Raw genomic sequence first — 20,824 nt, 5'->3', positions numbered from 1 at the left:
AGAGAGAGAGAGAGAGAGACAAAGAGAGAAGCAGACAGAGAGAGAGAAAGACAGACTGAGAGAGACAGAGTGAGAGAGAGAGAAGGAGACAGAGAGGGGGAGAGAGAGGGGGAGAGAGACAGAGAGAGGGAGTTTGAGAGGTGGAGACAGAGAGAAAGAAACAGAGCGAGAGAGAAAGAGAGAGAGAGAAAGACGGAGAGAGAGAGAGACGGAGAGAAACAGAGAGTGAGAGAGAGAAAGAGAGACAAAGAGAGAGAGAGACAGAAAGAGACAGAGAGAGAGAAAGAGAGAGAGAGACAGACGGAAAGAGAGAGAGACAGGGAGAAACAGAGAGTGAGAGAGAGAGAGACAGAAAGAGAGACAGAGAGAAACAGAGAGTGAGAGAGAGAAAGAGAGACAAAGAGAGAGAGAGACAGAAAGAGACAGAGAGAGAGAAAGAGAGAGAGAGACAGACGGAAAGAGAGAGAGAGAGACAGGGAGAAACAGAGAGTGAGAGAGAGAAAGACAGAGTGAGAGAGACAGAGTGAGAGACAGAGACAGAGAGCGAGAAAGATGGAGAGAGAGAGAAAGACAGGAAGAGAGAGAGACACAGAGAGACCGGGAGAGGCAGAAACATTGAACGGTGCAGAATGGGGTGGGGTGGGGGGGGGTGGTGGGGAGAGAAGAGGGAACTGAATGGGGGGAAGGAGAGGGGAGGGGGGTTTTGGTCTGGAGAGGGGTCACGACGATAGGGTGAGGGGTTAAGGAGAGAAATTTGAGCAGCGAAGACGTCCCTCAGGCCTGATGTGCACTGCCTCCCCCAGTCAAACAGTGCTGAGTTCTTTGTGGGTGGGGCTTGGATCCTGGACCAGTGCCATCCTCTGGCGCGGGTGCACTCCGACCTGCCGGCACAGTTTGGCCAGGGTCCCCAGTGAGAGGGGAGGGTCCGTCTGCTTCAAGCTGGTCCCCAGCACCCTCAGCAACTGCTCACAGTCTGGCCGCTGGGCGAGGGTCTGCTTCCTGGAGGGAGGGACCTGAGACAGAGGGACAGAGTGTGAGGGAGGGATAGAGGGGGAGCCCGCTCCCTCGCCCCGCTCCCTCCGTCCCTCCCGCTCCCTCACCCAGCTCCCTCACTCCCCCCGCTCCCTCCGACCCTCACCCCGCTCCCTCACTCCCTCCCTCACTCCCTCCCTCACTCCCTCCCTCGCCCCGCTCCCTCCGACCCTCGCCCCGCTCCCTCACTCCCTCCCTCCCTCACCCAGCTCCCTCACTCCCTCCCTACCTCACTCCCTCCCTCACTCCCTCCCTCCCTCACTCCCTACCTCACTCCCTCCCTCACTCCCTCCCTCCCTCACTCCCTCCCTCACTCCCTCCCTCCCTCACTCCCTCCCTCACTCCCTCCCTCCCTCACTCCCTCACTCCCTCCCTACCTCACTCCCTCACTCCCTCCCTCCCTCACTCCCTCCCTCACTCCCTCCCTCCCTCACTCCCTCCCTCACTCCCTCCCTCCCTCACTCCCTCACTCCCTCCCTACCTCACTCCCTCCCTCACTCCCTCCCACACTCCCTCCCTCACTCCCTCCCTCGCCCCGCTCCCTCCGACCCTCGCCCCGCTCCCTCACTCCCTCCCTCACTCCCCCCGCTCCCTCCGACCCTCGCCCCGCTCCCTCACTCCCTCCCTCCCTCACCCAGCTCCCTCACTCCCTCCCTACCTCACTCCCTCCCTCACTCCCTCCCTCCCTCACTCCCTACCTCACTCCCTCCCTCACTCCCTCCCTCCCTCACTCCCTCCCTCACTCCCTCCCTCCCTCACTCCCTCCCTCACTCCCTCCCTCCCTCACTCCCTCACTCCCTCCCTCTGTCCCTCACTCCCTCACTCCCTCCCTCCCTCACTCCCTCCCTCACTCCCTCCCTCCCTCACTCCCTCCCTCACTCCCTCCCTCCCTCACTCCCTCACTCCCTCCCTACCTCACTCCCTCCCTCACTCCCTCCCACACTCCCTCCCTCACTCCCTCCCTCACTCACCCCGCTCCCTCACTCCCTCCCTCACTCCCTCCCTCAATCCCTCCCTCACTCCCTCCCTCACTCCCTCCCTCCCTCACCCCGCTCCCTCACTCCCTCCCTCACTCCCTCCCTCACTCCCTCCCTCACTCCCTCACCCCGCTCCCTCACTCCCTCCCTCACTCCCTCACTCCCTCCCTTACTCCCTCCCCTCACTCCCTCACTCCCTCCGTCACTACCTCCCGCTCCCTCACCCCACTCCCTCACTCCCTCCCTCACTACCTCCCGCTCCCTGACTCCCTCCCGCTCCCTCCCTCCCTCACCCCGCTCCTTCACTCCCTCCACTTCCTCACCCCACTTCCCTCCTTCCGCCTCCTCCCTCCGCTTCCTCACTCCCTCGACCCGCTCCCTCACTCCCTCCACTCCCTCCCTCCGCTTCCCCCCCCTCCACACCCCTGTGCTGTGCGCTGCTCACCATGTCCAGTTTGATTTTCTGCCCTGCAGCCCCGACTAGGGGCTTGTGGATGGAGGTCAGTGTGGAGGGAGTCCGATCAGTCCCAGCCCAGCGGTCAGCGTCTCCGCAGGGGCTACAGTTGGATTTCTGTATTATTCCCAGAGCCTCCACAGTCAGGCTGACCAGTAAGGCCACCAGCTTCCTCCCACTTCCGGCCTCTGGACGCAGCCCCTGCGCTCCCTTTTCTGATGCTCCCTGAGAGAGGAACAGGCGTTAGGTTGGAGGAGCAAGGCCCAGGGTCAAGTCACATCCACGTTTCGGCACAAAATATCCGGAGAGAGTGAGAGAGAGGGAGGGCTGAATGGGCCTCCTCCTGTTCCTGTGTAACAGGCTCGAGAAGGGGCTGAATGGGTCTCCTCCTGTTCCTGTGTAACAGGCTCGAGGGGCTGAATGGGCCTCCTCCTGTTCCTGTGTAACAGGCTCGAGAGGGGCTGAATGGTCCTCCTCCTGTTCCTGTGTAACAGGCTCGAGAGGGGCTGAATGGTCCTCCTCCTGTTCCTGTGTAACAGGCTCGAGAGGGGCTGAATGGGCCTCCTCCTGTTCCTGTGTAACAGGCTCGAGAAGGGGCTGAATGGGTCTCCTCCTGTTCCTGTGTAACAGGCTCGAGGGGCTGAATGGGCCTCCTCCTGTTCCTGTGTAACAGGCTCGAGGGAGGGTATCTGGGTTCCTTACCTCCACTGTTGACACATTAAGCTGCTTTAACCCTCTGATGATCCAGTTGGTTTTGTCAAAATTCTCTTGATCGGGCCAGAGCTGCTGCAGGAGAACCAGCCAGTCTCCCTTCAGTAAGGAGAGTGTGGTCCATATACAGAGAGAGGAATTCTGGAGGAGAGAACACACCTAGGGATCAGAGACTGGATACTATGCATTAGAGAGCTGAGGGCTCAGACACTGGAGATCAGACAGCCGGTTTCGAGACTTAAACGCTGACTTAAAGTGTTTAAAAGGCTTGCGAACGAAACGACTCCTCACAGGGAGTTGAATTTTTGGGATAGCCAAGGAGAGAGAGACGATGAGAGCGGGCTGAGGGGTGGGTGGCCATGATTGGAGACTGTACACCAGTGTTCATGGGGGCGAGGAGAGTTCTGGGGTTGGGGGAGCATTGGACACTTGTGTTGACTAAAAGAGCTGAGTTTAAGGTCTCCTAATGGTGAGTCCACCTTCTGTGATAGCCAGTGAGAGAGAGAGGGAGAGAGATTAAAGAAAGAACGGGGGAGGGGGAGGAATGAGGGAGGTGGGGTGGTTGGTGGCTGTTCCAAACTCTGGGGTGGGTGTTGGGAATGAATTGGGGTGGGGGGTTGGTGGGGGGGGGTCCATACCCCGGGGGGGATTGGATCTGACAATCGTGAATCTGAACTCGGTAGAATAATGGAAAATTCCTCACCGTGAGATCATTGGGATCAACCTGAAGTTGGACCGTGTAATCCTTTGGGAATAAGTGAACCTGCAAATAACGAGAAACATTCATCATCATTCCATTCAATAAACTAAGACCTGTAACCATTACAGCCAATGCAACATCTGACCTGTAATCATTGCATTCACCAAGATCTGCAGTCATTACGGTCAATATAATATCAATGTAATATCTCCAAATTTGCAGATGACACACAGCTGGGTGGGAGGGTGAGCTGTGAGGAGGAAGCAGAGATGCTTCAGTGTGATTTGGACAAGCTGAGTGAGCGGGTAAATGCATGGCAGATGCACTATAATGTGGATCAGTGTGAGGTTATCCACTTTGGTAGCAAAACAGGAAGGCAGGTTATTATCTGAATGGCTATAAATTGAGAGAGGGGAATGTGCAACGAGACCTGGGTGTCCTTGTACACCAGTCGCTGAAGGTAAGCATGCAGGTGCAGCAGGTGGTAAAGAAGGCAAATGGTATGTTGGCCTTCATAGTGAGAGGATTCGAGTACAGGAACAGGGATGTCTTGCTGCAATTGTACAGGGCCTAGGTGAGACCACACCTGGAATATTGTGTGCAGTTTTGGTCTCCTTATCTGAGGAAGGATGTACTTGCTATAGAGGGAGAGCAGCGAAGGTTTACCAGACTGATTCCTTATCTGAGGAAGGATGTACTTGCTATAGAGGGAGAGCAGCGAAGGTTTACCAGACTGATTCCTTATCTGAGGAAGGATGTACTTGCTATAGAGGGAGAGCAGCGAAGGTTTACCAGACTGATTCCTTATCTGAGGAAGGATGTACTTGCTATAGAGGGAGAGCAGCGAAGGTTTCCCAGACTGATTCCTTATCTGAGGGAGGTTGTACTTGCTATAGAGGGAGAGCAGCGAAGGTTTACCAGACTGATTCCTTATCTGAGGAAGGATGTGCTTGCTATAGAGGGAGAGCAGCGAAGGTTTACCAGACTGATTCCTTATCTGAGGAAGGATGTGCTTGCTATAGAGGGAGAGCAGCGAAGGTTTACCAGACTGATTCCTTATCTGAGGAAGGATGTACTTGCTATAGAGGGAGAGCAGCGAAGGTTTACCAGACTGATTCCTGGGATGGCGGGACTGACATATGAGGAGAGATTGAGTCGATTAGGATAATATTCACTGGAGTTCAGAAGAATGAGGGGGGATCTCATAGAAACCTATAAAATTCTAACAGGACTGGACAGGATAGATGCAGGAAGGATGTTCCCGATGGTGGGGGGAGTCCAGAACCAGGGGTCACAGTCTGAGGGTATGGGGTAGACCATTTAGGACTGAGATGAGGAGAAATGTCTTCACCCAGAGAGTGGTGAACCTGTGGAATTCGTTACCACAGAAATTAGTTGAGACCAAAACATTGTATGTTTTCAAGAAGGAGTTAGATATAGCTCTTGGGGCGAAAGGGATCAAAGGATATGGGGAGGAAGCGGGAGCAGGCTACTGATAAAAACAAAAAAACTGCGGATGCTGGAAATCCAAAACAAAAACAGAATTACCTGGAAAAACTCAGCAGGTCTGGCAGCATCGGCGGAGAAGAAAAGAGTTGACGTTTCGAGTCCTCATGACCCTTCGACAGAACTTGGGAGGGAGAGGGTGAGGGAGGGATTTGAACAGGATGATGAGAATTGTAGGGGCTGGAGGAGGTTATGGAGGTAGGGAGTGGGTGAGGGAGGGATTTGAACAGGAGGATGAGAATTGTAGGGGCTGGAGGAGGTTACAGAGATAAGGAGGGAGGGGGTGAGGGAGGGATTTGAACAGGAGGATGAGAATTGTAGGGGCTGGAGGAGGTTACAGAGATAGGGAGGGAGGGGCTGAGGGAGGGATTTGAACAGAGGGATGAAGATATAAGTTAGAGGCGTTCCTGACCTGGGAGAGGGTGTGGGTGAGCGAGGACAGGGAGGGTGAGAGGTGAATGGGAGCCCATTAGGATATGCGGGGAACAGAGTTCCGGATCAGCTGAAGTTTCTCAAGGGTGGGGAGATGCAGCGAGGACTCAGCCTCTCTGAAGCATGCGTCAAACTTGGCTTACTTACAAAGTTTTCGTCCAGAATTCCTACGATGTTGTCCACGATTGGAGGGCAGTCCAGGCCATGGTTAAGGTGAAACAACGACAGGCCCAGGAACAGCAAATGAGACACTGGAGAGAAGGAGTGGAACAATAAAAACCTTGGGCTGCATCTCCAAGAGAAATGGGGGCAAGAGGGTCCCCACAGTGCGACAGACTGGCACTGGCTGTGTGCCCCTCATACAGCACTGCAGGAACAAGAGGAGGCCCATTCAGCCCCTCGAGCCTGTTACACAGGAACAGGAGGAGGCCCATTCAGCCCCTCGAGCCTGTTACACAGGAACAGGAGGAGGCCCATTCAGCCCCTCGAGCCTGTTACACAGGAACAGGAGGAGGCCCATTCAGCCCCTTCTCGAGCCCGTTACACAGGAACAGGAGGAGGCCCATTCAGCCCCTTCTCGAGCCTGTTACACAGGAACAGGAGGAGGCCCATTCAGCCCCTTCTTGAGCCTGTTACACAGGAACAGGAGGAGGCCCCATTCAGCCCCTTCTTGACCCTGTTACACAGGAACAGGAGGACGCCCATTCAGCCCCTTCTCGAGCCTGTTACACAGGAACAGGAGGAGGCTCCATTGCGGGAAATGTTGGCAAGGAGTTGTGATTGACACATCACAAATATTACCGATTCCCAACTCCTGCCCCTTCAATTAAAATCCAAAACAAATCTCCCTCTACACTGTTCCCATCAAACACTCCCAGGACAGGTACAGCACGGGGTTAGATACAGAGTAAATCTCCCTCTACACTGTCCCCATCAAATGCTCCCAGACTGGTACAGCACGGGGTTAGATACAGAGTAAAGCTCCCTCTACACTGTCCTCATCAAACACTCCCAGGACAGGTACAGCACGGGGTTAGATACAGAGTAAATCTCCCTCTACACTGTCCCTATCAAACACTCCCAGGACAGGTACAGCACGGGGTTAGATACAGAGTAAATCTCCCTCCACACTGTCCCCATCAAACACTCCCAGGACAGGTACAGCACGGGGTTAGATACAGAGTAAATCTCCCTCTACACTGTCCCCATCAAACGCTCCCAGGACAGGTACAGCACGGGGTTAGATACAGAGTAAATCTCCCTCTACACTGTCCCCATCAAATGCTCCCAGACTGGTACAGCACGGGGTTAGATAGAGTGTAAAGGTCCCTCTACTCAGTCCTTATAAAACACTCCCAGGACACGTACAGTATGGTGTTAGATACAGAGTAAAGCTCCTTATGCACTATCGCCATCAAAGACTGTCAGGACAGATACAGCGCGGGGTTTGATACAGAATAAATCACTCTCTTCACTGTACCCATCAAACACTCCCAGGACAGGTACAGCACGAGGTTAGATACAGAGTAAAGCTCCCTCTACACTGTCCCCAACAAACACTCCCAGGACAGGTACAGCACGGGGTTAGATACAGAGTAAAGCTCCCTCTACACTGTCCCCATCAAACACTCCCAGGACAGGTACAGCACGGGGTTAGATACAGAGTAAATCTCCCTCTACACTGTCCCCATCAAACACTCCCAGGACAGGTACAGCACGGGGTTAGATACAGAGTAAAGCAACCTCTACACTGTCCCCATCAAACACTCCCAGGACAGGTACAGCACGGGGTTAGATACAGAGTAAATCTCCCTCTACACCGTCCCCATCAAACACTCCCAGGACAGGTACAGCACAGGGTTAGATGCAGAGTAAAGCTCCCTCTACACTGTCCCCATCAAACACTCCCAGGACAGGTACAGCACGGGGTTAGATACAGAGTAAAGATCCCTCTACACTGTCCCCATCAAACACTCCCAGGACAGGTACAGCACGGGGTTAGATACAGAGTAAATCTCCCTCTACACTGTCACCATCAAACACTCCCAGGACAGGTACAGCACGGAGTTAGATGCAAACTAAATAAGCCTCTACACTTTCTCCATCATCACTCACAGGACAGACACTGCACATGGTTAGTTGCAGAGTAAATCTCCCTCTGCACTGTCCCCATTAAACACTCCCAGGACAGGTACAGCACGGGGTTAGGTACAGAGTAAAGCTCCCTCTACATTGTCCCCATCAAACACTCCCTGGACAGGTACAGCAAAGTCTGAGATACAACATAAAGCTCCGTCTACACTGTCTCCATCAAATACTCCCACAGCAGGTAATGCACGCGCTTAGATACAGAGTGAATCTCCCGATACATTCTGCCGATCGAACACTCCCAGAACAGGGAGAGCACAGGGTTAGATACAGAGTCTCACTCCACTACACGGTCCCCATCAAACACTCCCAGTTTAGGTTATGCACAGGGTTAAATACAGAGTAAATCTCCCTCTACACTGTCCCCATCAAACACTCCCAGGACAGGTACAGCACGGGGTTAGATACAGAGTAAATCTCCCTCTACACTGTCCTCATCAAACACTCCCAGGACAGGTACAGCACAGAGTTAGATACAGAGTATAGCACCCTCTACACTGTCCTCATCAAACACTCCCAGGACAGATACAGCACGGGGTTAGATACAGAGTAAATCTCCCTCTACACTGTCCTCATCAAACACTCCCAGGACAGGTACAGCACAGAGTTAGATACAGAGTATAGCACCCTCTACACTGTCCTCATCAAACACTCCCAGGACAGGTACAGCACGGGGTTAGATGCAGAGTAAAGCTCCCTCTACACCATCCCCGTCAAACACTCCCAGGACAGGTACAGCATGGGGTTAGATACAAAGTGAAGCTCCCTCTACACTGACCCCATCAAACACTCCCAGGACAGGTACAGCACGTGGTTAGTTACAGATTAAATCTCCCTCTACACTGTCCCCAGCAAATAATCCCATGTCAGGTACAGCACGGGTTTAGATACAGAGTAAAGCTCCTGCAACAACGTCCCCAACGCACACGCCCAGGACAGGTAAAGCACAGGGTTAGATAGAGAGTAATGCTCCCTCTACACTGTCCCCGTCAAACATGCCCAGGACAGGTACAGCAAGGGGTTAGATACAGAGTAAAGCTCCCTCTACACTGTCCCCATCAAACACTCCCAGGACAGGTACAGCACGGGGTTAGATACAGAGTAAAGCTCCCTCTACACTGTCCCAATCAAACACTCACAGGCCAGGTACAGCACGGGGTTAGATACAGAGTAAATCTCCCTCCACACTGTCCCCATCAAACACTCCCAGGAAATGTACAGCACAGGGTAAGATACAGAGTAAATCTCCTTCTAACCTGTCCCCATCAAACACTCCCAGGACAGGTACAGTACGGAGTTAGATACAAAGTAAATCTCCTTCTACACTGTCCCAATCAAACACCCCCAGGACACGTACAGAACGGGCTAAGATACAGCATAAAGCTCCCTCAACACTGTCTGCATCAAATACTCCCACGGCAAGTAATGCACGGGGTTAGATACAGAGTGAATCTCCCTCTACATTCTGCCCATCGAGTAGTCCCAGAACAGGGAGAGCACAGGTTTAGATACAGAGACTCACTCCACTTCACTGTCCCCATCAAACACTCCCAGTTTAGGTTATGCACAGGGTTAAATACAGAGTAAATCTCCCTCTACACTGTCCCCATCAAACACTCCCAGGACAGGTACAGCACGGGGTTAGATACAGAGTAAATCTCCCTCTACACTGTCCCCATCAAACACTCCCAGGACAGGTACAGCACGGGGTTAGATACAGAGTAAATCTCCCTCTACACTGTCCCCATCAAACACTCCCAGGACAGGTACAGCATGGGGTTAGATACAGATTAAATCTCTCTCTACACTGTCCCCATCAAACACTCCCAGGGCAGGTACAGCACGGGGTTAGATACAGAGTAAAGATCTCTCTGCACTGTCCCCATCAAACACTCCCAGGACAGGGACAGCACGGGGTTAGATACAGAGTAAATCTCCCTCTACACTGTCCCCATCAAACACTCCCAGGACAGGTACAGCACGGGGTTAGACACAGAGTAAAGCTCCCTCTATACTGTCCCCATCAAACACTCCCAGGACAGGTACAGCACGAGGTTAGATACAGAGTAAATCTCCCTCTACACTGTCCCCATCAAACACTCCCAGGACAGGTACAGCACGAGGTTAGATACAGATTAAATCTCCCTCTACACTGTCCCCATCAAACACTCCCAGGACAGGTACAGCACAGGGTTAGATACAGAGTAAATCTCCCTCTACACCGTCCCCATCAAACACTCCCAAGTCAGGTACAGCACAGGTTTAGATACAGAGTAAATCTCCCTCTACAATGTCCCCAACGCACACGCCCAGGACAGGTAAAGCACAGGGTTAGATAGAGAGTAAATCTCCCTCTACACTGTCCCCATCAAACATGCCCAGGACAGGGACAGCATGGGGTTAGGTACAGAGTAAACTCCCTTTACACTGTCACAACCAAACACTCACAGCACATGTACAGCAAGGGTGTAGATAAAGAATAAAGCTCCCTCCACACTGTCCCCACCAAACACTCCCAGGACAGGTACAGCACGGGGTTAGATACAGAATAAAGTTCCATTTACTCTGTCCCCATCAAACACTCCCAGGACACGTACAGAACGGGTTTAGATACAGAGTAAAGCTCCCTCTACACTGTCCCCATCAAACACTCCCAGGACAGGTACAGCACGGGGTTAGATACAGAGTAAATCTCCCTCTAAACTGTCCCCATCAAACACTCCCAGGAGAGGGACAGCACGGGGTTAGTTACAGAGTTAAGCTCCCTCGATACTGCCCCCATCAAACACTCCCTGGTCAGGTACAGCACAGGGTTAGATACAGGGAAAAGCTACCTCTACACTGTCACCATCAACACTCCCAGGACAGGTACAGTACGGGGTTAGATACATAGTAAAGATCCCTCCGAACTGTCCCCATCAAAGACTCCCAGGACATGTACAGTACGGGGTTAGATACATAGTAAAGATCCCTCCGAACTGTCCCCATCAAACACTCCCAGGACAGGTACAGCATGGGATCAGATGCAGATTCAATTTCCCTCTACACTACCCAAAAAACATTCCCAGGAAAGGTGCAGTGTGGGGTTAGATACACAGTCAATCTCCCTCTACACTGCCCCATCAAACACACCCAGGACAGGCAAAAACGGGGTTAGATACAGAGTAAATCTCCCTCTACACTGTACCCATCAAACACTCCCAGGACAGGTACAGCACGGAGTTAGATACCGAGTAAATAACCTGTATACTGTCTCCATTAAACACTCCCAAGGCAGGTACAGCACGAGGTTAGATACAGAGTGAATCTACCTCTACACTGTCCCCATCAAACACTCCCAGGACAGGTACAGCACACAGTTAGATACAGAGTAAAGCTCCCTCTACAATATTGCCATCAATCACTCCCAGGACAGGTACAACACAGCGTTAGATACAGAGTAACTTTCCCTCTACACTGTCCCATCAAACACTCCCAGGACAGGTACAGCACGGGGTTAGATACAGAGTAAATCTCCCTCTAAACTGTCCCCATCAAACACTCCCAGGACAGGTACAGCACGGCGTTAGATACAGAGTAAATCTCCCTCTAAGCTGTCCCCATCAAACACTCCCAGGACAGGTACAGCACGGGGTTAGATACAGAGTAAAGCTCCCTCTACACTGTCCCCATCAAACACTCCCAGAACAGGTACAGCACGGAGTGAGATACAGAGTAAATCTTCCTCTACACTGTCCCCATCAAACACTCCCAGGACAGGTACAGCACGGAGTGAGATACAGAGTAAATCTTCCTCTACACTGTCCCCATCAAACACTCCCAGGACAGGTACAGCACGGGGTTAGATACAGAGTAAAGATTCCTCTGCACTGTCCCCATCAAACACTCCCAGGAGAGGTACAGCACGGGGTTAGATACAGAGTAAAGATTCCTCTGCACTGTCCCCATCAAACACTCCTAGGACAGGTACAGCATGAGATTAGATACAGATTCAATCTCCCTCTACACTGTCCCCATCAAACACTCCCAGAAAAGGTGTAGCGTGGGGTTAGGTACACAGTCAATCTCACACCACACTGTCCCCATCAAACACACCCAGGACAGGTAAAAACGGGGTTAGATACAGAGTAAAGCTCCCTCTACACCGTCTCCATCAAACACTCCCAGGACAGGTACAGCACGGAGTTAGATACAGAGTAAAGCTCCCTCTACACTGTCCCCATCAAACACTCCCAGGACAGGTACAGCACGGGGTTAGATACAGAGTAAAGATTCCTCTGCACTGTCCCCATCAAACACTCCCAGGACAGGTACAGCACGGGGTTAGATACATAGTAAATCTCCCTCTACACTGTAACAAAAACAGAATTACCTGGAAAAACTCAGCAGGTCTGGCAGCATCGGCGGAGAAGAAAAGATTTGACATTTCGAGTCCTCATGACCCTTCAACAGAACTGAGTGAATCCAAGGAAGGGGTTAAATATAAGCTGGTTTAAGGTGTGTGGGGTGGGGGGGGAGGCGGGGTGGGGTTGGGGGGAGAGAAGTGGAGGGGGTGGTGTGTTTGTAGGGCCAAACAAGCAGTGATAGAAGCAGATCATCAAAAGATGTCACAGGCAACAGAACAAAAGAACACATAGGTGTTAAAGTTGGTAATATCCAAGGTAAAGCTCCCTCTACAACGTCCCCATCAAACACTCCCAGGACAGGTACAGCAAGGGGTTAAATACAGAGTAATGCTCCCTCTACGCTGTCCCCATCAAACACTCCCAGGACAGGTACAGCACGGGGTTAGATACAGAGTAAAGCCCCTTCTAAACTGTTCGCATCAAACACTCCCAGGACAGGTACAGCAAGGGGTTAAATACAGAGTAATGCTCCCTCTACGCTGTCCCCATCAAACACTCCCAGGACAGGTACAGCACTGGCTTAGACACAGAGTAAAGCCCCTTCTAAACTGTTCGCATCAAACACCCCAAGTATATGTACTGCGCATGGTTAGTTACCGAGTAAAGCTCCCTCTACACCATCGCCATCAAACACTCCCAGGACAGGTACAGCACGGGGTTAGATACAGAGTAAATCTCCCTCTACACTGTCCCCATCAAACACTCCCAGGACAGCTACAGCACGGCGTTAGATACAGAGTAAATCTCCAACTACACCGTCCCCATCAAACACTCCCAGGACAGGTACAGCACGGAGTTAGATACCGAGTAAATAACCTGTATACTGTCTCCATCAAACACTCCCAAGGCAGGTACAGCACGAGGTTAGATACAGAGTGAATCTACCTCTACACTGTCCCCATCAAACACTCCCAGGACAGGTACAGCACAGGGTTAGATACAGAGTAAATCTCCCTCTACACTATCCCCATCAAACACTCCCAGGACAGGTACAGCACAGGGTTAGACACAGAGTAAAGCTCCCTCTACAACGTCCCCATCAAACACTCCCAGGACAGGTACAGCACGGGGTTAGATACAGAGAAAAGCTCCCTCTACACTGTCCCCATCAAACACTCCCAGGACAGGTACAGCACGGGGTTAGATACAGAGTAAATCTCCCTCTACACTGTCCCCATCAAACACTCCCAGGACAGGTACAGCACGGAGTTAGATACAGAGTAAAGCTCCCTCTACACTGTCCCCATCAAACACTCCCAGGACAGGTACAGCACGGGGTTAGATACAGAGTAAATCTCCCTCTACACTGTCCCCATCAAACACTCCCAGGACAGGTAAAGCACGGGGTTAGATACAGAGTAAATCTCCATCTACACTGTCCTCATCAAACACTCCCAGGACAGGTACAGCACGGGATTAGATACAGAGTAAAGCTCCCTCTACACTGTCCCCATCAAACACTCCCAGGACAGGTACAGCACAGGGTTAGATACAGAGTAAAGCAACCTCTACACGGTCCCCATCAAACACTCCCAGGACAGGTACAGCACGGAGTTAGATACAGAGTAAAGATTCCTCTGCACTGTCCCCATCATACACTCCCAGGACAGGTGCAGCATGGGTTTAGGTACACAGTCAATCTCACACCACACTGTCCCCATCAAACACTCCCAGGACAGGTACAGCCTGGGGTTAGATACAGAGTAAATCTCCCTCTACACTGTCCCCATCAAACACTCCCAGGACAGGTACAGTACGCGGTTAGATACAGAGTAAAGCTCCCTCTATACTGTCCCATCAAACACTCCCAGGACAGGTACAGCACGGGGTTAGATACAGAGTAAAGCTGCCTCTACACTGTCCCCATCAAACACTCCCAGGACAGGTACAGCACGGGGTTAGATACAGAGTAAAGCTGCCTCTATACTGTCCCCATCAAACACTCCCAGGACAGGTACAGCACGGGGTTAGATACAGAGTAAAGCTGCCTCTATACTGTCCCCATCAAACACTCCCAGGACAGGTACAGCACGGGGTTAGATAAATAGTAAAGCTCCCTCTACACTGTCCCCATCAAACACTCCCAGGACAGGTACAGCACGGGGTTAGGTACAGAGTAAATCTCCCTCTACACTGTCCCCATCAAACACTCCCAGGACAGGTACAGCACGGGGTTAGATACAGAGTAAAGCTCCCTCTACACTGTCCCCATCAAACACTCCCAGGACAGGTACAGCACGGGGTTAGATACAGAGTAAATCTCCCTCTACACTGTAACAAATACAGAATTACCTGGAAAAACTCAGCAGGTCTGGCAGCATCGGCGGAGAAGAAAAGAGTTGACGTTTCGAGTCCTCATGACCCTTCAACAGAACTGAGTGAATCCAAGGAAGGGGTTAAGTATAAGCTGGTTTAAGGTGTGTGGGGTGTGTGGGGGGGTTGTGGGGGGGTGGGGTTGGGGGAAGAGAAGTGGAGGGGGTGGTGTGTTTGTAGGGCCAAACAAGCAGTGATATAAGCAGATCATCAAAAGATGTCACAGACAACAGAACAAAAGAACACGTAGGTGTTAAAGTTGGTAATATCCAAGGTAAAGCTCCCTCTACAACGTCCCCATCAAACACTCCCAGGACAGGTACAGCAAGGGGTTAAATACAGAGTAATGCTCCCTCTACGCTGTCCCCATCAAACACTCCCAGGACTGGTACAGCACGAGGTTAGATACAGAGTGAATCTCCCTCTACACTGTCCCCATCAAACACTCTCAGGACAGGTACAGCACCGAGTTAGATACCGAGTAAATAACCTGTACACTGTCTCCATGAAACACTCCCAAGGCAGGTACAGCACGAGGTTAGATACAGAGTTAATCCCCCTCTACACCGTCACTATCAAACACTCCCAGGACAGGTACAGCAAGGGGTTAGATACAGAGTAATGCTCCCTCTACGCTGTCCCCATCAAACACTCCCAGGACAGGTACAGCACAGGGTTAGATACAGAGTAAAGCTCCCTCTACACTGTCCCCATCAAACACTCCCAGGACAGGTACAGCACGGGGTTAGATACAGAGTAAAGCTCCCTCTACACTGTCCCCATCAAACACTCCCAGGACAGGTACAGCACGGAGTTAGATACAGAGTAAATCTCCCTCTACACTGTCCCCATCAAACACTCCCAGGACAGGTACAGCACGGGGTTAGATAAAGAGTAAAGATCCCTCTGCACTGTCCCCGTCAAACACTCCTAGGACGGGTACAGCATGAGATTAGATACAGATTCAATCTCCCTCTTCAATGTCCCCATCAAACACTCCCAGGAAAGGTGCAGCGTGGGGTTAGATACACAGTCAATCTCCCTCCACACTGTCCCCATCAAACACACCCAAGACAGGTAAAATCGGGGTTAGATACAGAGTGAAGCTCCCTCTACACTGTCCCCATCAAACACTCCCAGGACAGGAACAGCACGGGGTTAGATACAGAGTAACGCTCCCTCTACACTGTCCCCATCAAACACTCCCAGGACAGGTACAGCAAGGGGTTAGATACAGAGTAAAGCTCCCTCTACACTGTCCCCATCAAACATTCCCAGGGCAGGTACAGCACGGGGTTAGATACAGAGTAAATCTCTGTCTACACTGTCCCCATCAAACAGTCCCAGGACAGGTACAGTACGGAGTTAGATACCGAGTAAATAACCTGTACACTATCTCCATCAAACACTCCCAAGACAGGTACAGCACGAGGTTAGATACAGAGTGAATCTACCTCTACACTGACCCCATCAAACACTCCCAGGACAGGTACAGCACGAGGTTAGATACAGAGTGAATCTACCTCTACACCGTCCCCATCAAACACTCCCAGGACAGGTACAGCACGGGGTTAAGATACAGAGTAAAGCTCCCTCTACACTGTCCCCATCAAACATTCCCAGGGCAGGTACAGCACGGGGTTAGATACAGAGTAACTTTCCCTCTACACTGTCCCATCAACCACTCCCAGGACAGGTACAGCACGGGGTTAGATACAGAGTAAATCTCTGTCTACACTGTCCCCATCAAACAGTCCCAGGACAGGTACAGTACGGAGTTAGATACCGAGTAAATAACCTGTACACTATCTCCATCAAACACTCCCAAGACAGGTACAGCACGAGGTTAGATACAGAGTGAATCTACCTCTACACTGACCCCATCAAACACTCCCAGGACAGGTACAGCACGGGGTTAAGATACAGAGTAAATTTCTCTCTACACTGTCCCCAACAAACACTCCCAGGGCAGGTACAGCACAGGGTTAGATACAAAATAAAGCTCCCTCTACACTGTCCCCACCCAACACTCCCAGCACAGCTACAGCACGGGGTTAGATACAGAGTAAATCTCCCACTACACTGTCCCCATCAAACACTCCCAGGACAGGTACAGCACGGGGTTAGATACAGAGTAAATCTTCCTCTACACTGTCCCCATCAAACACTCCCAGGACAGGTACAGCACGGGGTTAGGTACAGAGTGAATCTCCCTCTACACTGTCCCCATCAAACACTCCCAGGACAGATACAGCGCGGAGTTAGATACCGATTAATAACCTGTACACTGTTTCCATCAAACACTCCCAAGGCAGGTACAGCACGAGGTTAGATGCAGAGTTAATCTCCCTCTACACTGTCACTATCAAACATTCCCAGGACAGGTACAGCACGAGGTTCGAAAAAGAGTAAAGCTCCCTCTACGCTGTCCCCATCAAACACTCCCAGGACAGGTACAGCACAGGGTTAGATACAGAGTAAATCTCCCTCTGCACTGTCCCCATCAAACACTCCCAGGACACGTACAGCACAGTGTTAGATACAGAGTAAATCTCCCTCTGCACTGTTCCCATCAAACACTCCCAGGACAGGTACAGCACGGAGTTAGATACCGAGTAAATAACCTGTGCACTGTCTCCATCAAACACTCCCAAGGCAGGTACAGCACAGGGTTAGATACAGAGTAAAGTTGCCTCTACACTGTCTCCATCAAATACTCCCAGGACAGTTACAGCACGGGGCTAGATACAGAGTGAATCACCCTCTACATTCTGCCTTTCGAATACTCGCAGAACAGGGAGAGCACGAGGTTGGATACAGAGTCTCACTCCACTACACTGTCGCCATCAAACACTCCCAGTATAGGTTATGTACAGGGTTAGATACAGATTAAATCTCCCTCTAAACTGTCCCCATCAAACACTCCCAGGACAGGTACAGCACGGGGTTAGATACAGAGTAAAGCTCCCTCTACACTGTCCCCATCAAACACTCCCAGGACAGGTACAGCACGGGGTTAGATACAGAGTAAACCTCCCTCTACACTGTCTCCATCAAACACTCCCAGGACAGGTACAGCACGGGGTTAGATACAGAGTAAATCTCCCTCTACACTGTCCCCATCAAACACTCCCAGGACAGGTACAGCACGGGGTTAGATACAGAGTAAATCTCCCTCTACACTGTCCCCATCAAACACTCCCAGGACAGGTACAGCACGGGTTTAGATACAGAGTAAATCTTCCTTAACACTGTCCATATAAAACACTCCCAGGACAGGTACAGCACGGGGTTAGATACAGAGTAAAGCTCCCTCTACACTGTCCCCATCAAACACTCCCAGGACAGCTACAGCACGGGGTTAGATACAGAGTCAATCTCCCTCTACACTGTCCCCATCAAACACTCCCATGACTGGTACAGCACGGGGTCAGATCCTGAGCTCCCAGTTTTGATTTGAAGTTCACACCCACCTCTACTGCAAGCCATCCTCCTTGGCACATCTGATGCTCGATCTGCCCGTCTTCTCTCCCTCTCGCTGTCTCTCCCCAGCCTTTGTTGCCTCCTTTACTGGTGGTTTGTGCTGGTCTTTGCGTGACCTCACCCCACGTCCAGGATGTTGGTTTTCACGCCTTGGCCCTGGAATAAAATTTGAGTGTCAGATCGTTATCTGTTAAGTCCTTCGACACGCTGCAGTGTGCTGCTGAGCCCATTCTTGGAACCCCGCTATCTGATTCACGTCTCTCTGTCCCTCCCCCCCCCCCTCTCCACCAGGCCCTTACGCCCACCTTTCCCAGCTGCGTCTGCTCGTCCGGCTCCCCATGTCTCTCACAGGAAGTCCCCTGCGGTGGGTTACTAAGTACAAAGCCAGCCTTTTCCCACGTGTTGGTTTATTGGTAAGACAGCTGTGCGGTGGAATGAGCCTGGGTGCTGGTGTCTCAGAGGGTTCCAGCTGTCTCTGCTTATTCTGCAGTACCAGTGCCCATCACCTGTTTTATCTCACAATCGTCTCTAGCAATGCAGTTGGCCCTGCAAGGTGACCACTGGTACACTCACAGATTCCCCGCTCCTCTGTTGAAATTGGATCTATTGAAAATGCTCTTTTGGAAACGTACAGAAAGAAATAAATTCCCATCGTTTTTTCACATTTATAGATCCCATCTTACCCCTACCAAACGAACAAATACAAAGCGAATAAAGAACAAATGTCTCGGTTTTTCCACTTGCACCATCACAACGTTCAGAAGTCTGCAGTGCAAAGGGACTTGGGAGTCCTGGTCCGGGGTTCTCTTCAGGTTAACTTGCAGGTTGAGTTGGTGGTTAGGAAGGCAAATGCAACAGATCCACAGAACCATAGAACCCTACAGCACAGAATACAGGCCATTCGGCCCTTGTAGTCTGTGCCGAAATATTATTCCGCTAGTCCCACTGACCTGCGCCCAGTCCATAACCCTCCAGACCTCTCCCATCCATGTATCCATCCAATTTATTCTTAAAACTTAAGAGCGAGCCGGCATTTACCATGTCAGATGGACGCTCGTTCCACACTCTCACCACTTTCTGAGTGAAGAAGTTCCCCCTAATGTTCCCCCTAAACCTTTCCCCTTTCACCCTAAAGCCATGTCCTCTCGTGTTTATCTTTCCTAATCTAAGTGTAAAGAGCCTACTCGCATTTACTCTGTCTATACCCCTCATAATTTTGTAACCTTCTATCAAATCTCCCCTCATCCTTCTACCCTCCAAGGAATAAAGTCCTAACCTGTTTAATCTCTCCCTGTAACTCAGCTCCTTAAGACACTGGCAACATCCTAGTAAATCTTCTCCGCGCTCTCTCGATCTCACTGATAACCTTGCTGTAGTCAGGCGACCAGAGCTGCACACAATACTCCAAAGTTGGATGAAGTGTGGTAAAAGAAATACCCCTACCCTTGTCCCAAATGTTCAAGTCCATCGTCGCCACGGCATCGTGAAACTCCCCGGCTAGTGGCAAGCTCACAACAGGATATGGCAATGTCTTCCGACGTTCAAGGCAAAGTTCACACTCAGGAGGGGTTTGCTCGATAAGGTCATTGTATCCTTCATCGATCAGTCCAGCATCTCGCAGGAGGGTCTCCAGTCCCTGATGTGCAAACTGTCTACGTAACTTCCCGATGATCTTCCTCCTGTCCACCAAATTCTCACAAAGTCAACAAAATGTCATGAACCGGACGAGCAATCTCTGGACTTCCTTAGCGGCAATAAGTCAGGGCCTGACCGGTTCAAATGTAGATCCACGTTTCTTACCCGAACGTGATCGCCCTATCCTTTGTCGTGATCTGTCATGACCTGAGCCTTTGTCGTCGCAGATCGACTGAACTACAGCAGTATCTCGCGAGAAGCCACATCAGTACCGATAAACAGACTGCTATCTTACAAGGGAGGACCAGCCTTGTGGGAGGGTCTTAATGTATCGTCACATCTGTCGAGCCTTCACACGTCTTGGACATTCCCGCCTCATCGCGGGGCCTCAGGTAGCAGTTAAGCCAATCCGTTCCACACACCGCGGAAGTGCAGCCACTGTTGAGCACCGCACAGTTTAAGGAGTCGACCGTCAAAGGCAGCCATCCCTGGATTCGAACCCTCGGTGACCGACACGACCCCATCACCTTCGTCGTTCTCGGCCTCGGGAGAATCCGTCTGGTGGGTCCACTTCGAAAACACGGGCAGCTCGCCGGCGTAACAATACCGGGAATTGCGCCGAGAACGCGGTTAACCATTACGCGGTGCTTTTCTTTGTTGCGGGGTTGTTGGGGGCGGGGGGTGGGGGGGTGGTTTGAACGCCCCCAGACCCGCTTTTTTGTTCCAACTGTCAGCTTGGCTGAGGTTCCGACCCTTTTCAGACCTCCTGCCATTTGCCCCCTGGCTGTGCATTTGGAATCTTTGCCCAGAAAGTCGGCTGCCGCAGAACCCTCCAACCTCCGTCCCACGGCACAGCCATTCGGGTTTGCCAAGGCAGCGGCCAGGATCTCAGAGAGGGCCCTCCCCACGGGATTGAACCCCCCACCGCCCCCTCAACCTCCCCCCCCCCCACCGTCAGCGCCCAAAGGCTGATCGAAAGCGGCGGGTGGGGGGGGGGGGGGGGGGGAGGGGGAATGCGAACACGGCC

General features: G+C 51.7%; 1 protein-coding gene across 7 annotated transcripts in view; it reads right to left on the bottom strand.

Moving 5' to 3' along the window:
• Positions 1 to 649: 649 nt before the first annotated feature.
• Positions 650 to 20,824, bottom strand: part of LOC121274982 — a 66,679-nt gene continuing 46,504 nt past the window's right edge. For 6 of the 7 annotated variants that reach the window (XM_041182363.1, XM_041182365.1, XM_041182364.1 and 3 more), the window contains 6 exons: positions 18,153 to 18,318; positions 5,960 to 6,063; positions 3,878 to 3,937; positions 3,166 to 3,315; positions 2,455 to 2,688; positions 650 to 1,013 (listed from right to left, as the gene is read on the bottom strand). In XM_041182363.1, the coding sequence (XP_041038297.1) occupies positions 804 to 1,013; positions 2,455 to 2,688; positions 3,166 to 3,315; positions 3,878 to 3,937; positions 5,960 to 6,063; positions 18,153 to 18,168 (774 nt within the window). In that variant the 5' untranslated portion in view covers positions 18,169 to 18,318 and the 3' untranslated portion in view covers positions 650 to 803. Of the gene's footprint in view, positions 1,014 to 2,454; positions 2,689 to 3,165; positions 3,316 to 3,877; positions 3,938 to 5,959; positions 6,064 to 18,152; positions 18,319 to 19,605; positions 19,681 to 20,824 lie in introns of those variants that run through there. The other variant, XM_041182368.1, reaches the window with a different exon arrangement.

Source organism: Carcharodon carcharias (assembly GCF_017639515.1).
Source record: "Carcharodon carcharias isolate sCarCar2 chromosome 39 unlocalized genomic scaffold, sCarCar2.pri SUPER_39_unloc_5, whole genome shotgun sequence".
Taxonomy (NCBI): Eukaryota; Metazoa; Chordata; class Chondrichthyes; order Lamniformes; family Lamnidae; genus Carcharodon; species Carcharodon carcharias.
Note: the sequence above shows the minus strand (reverse complement) of the source record. Positions and strands in the feature narration are given on the sequence as shown.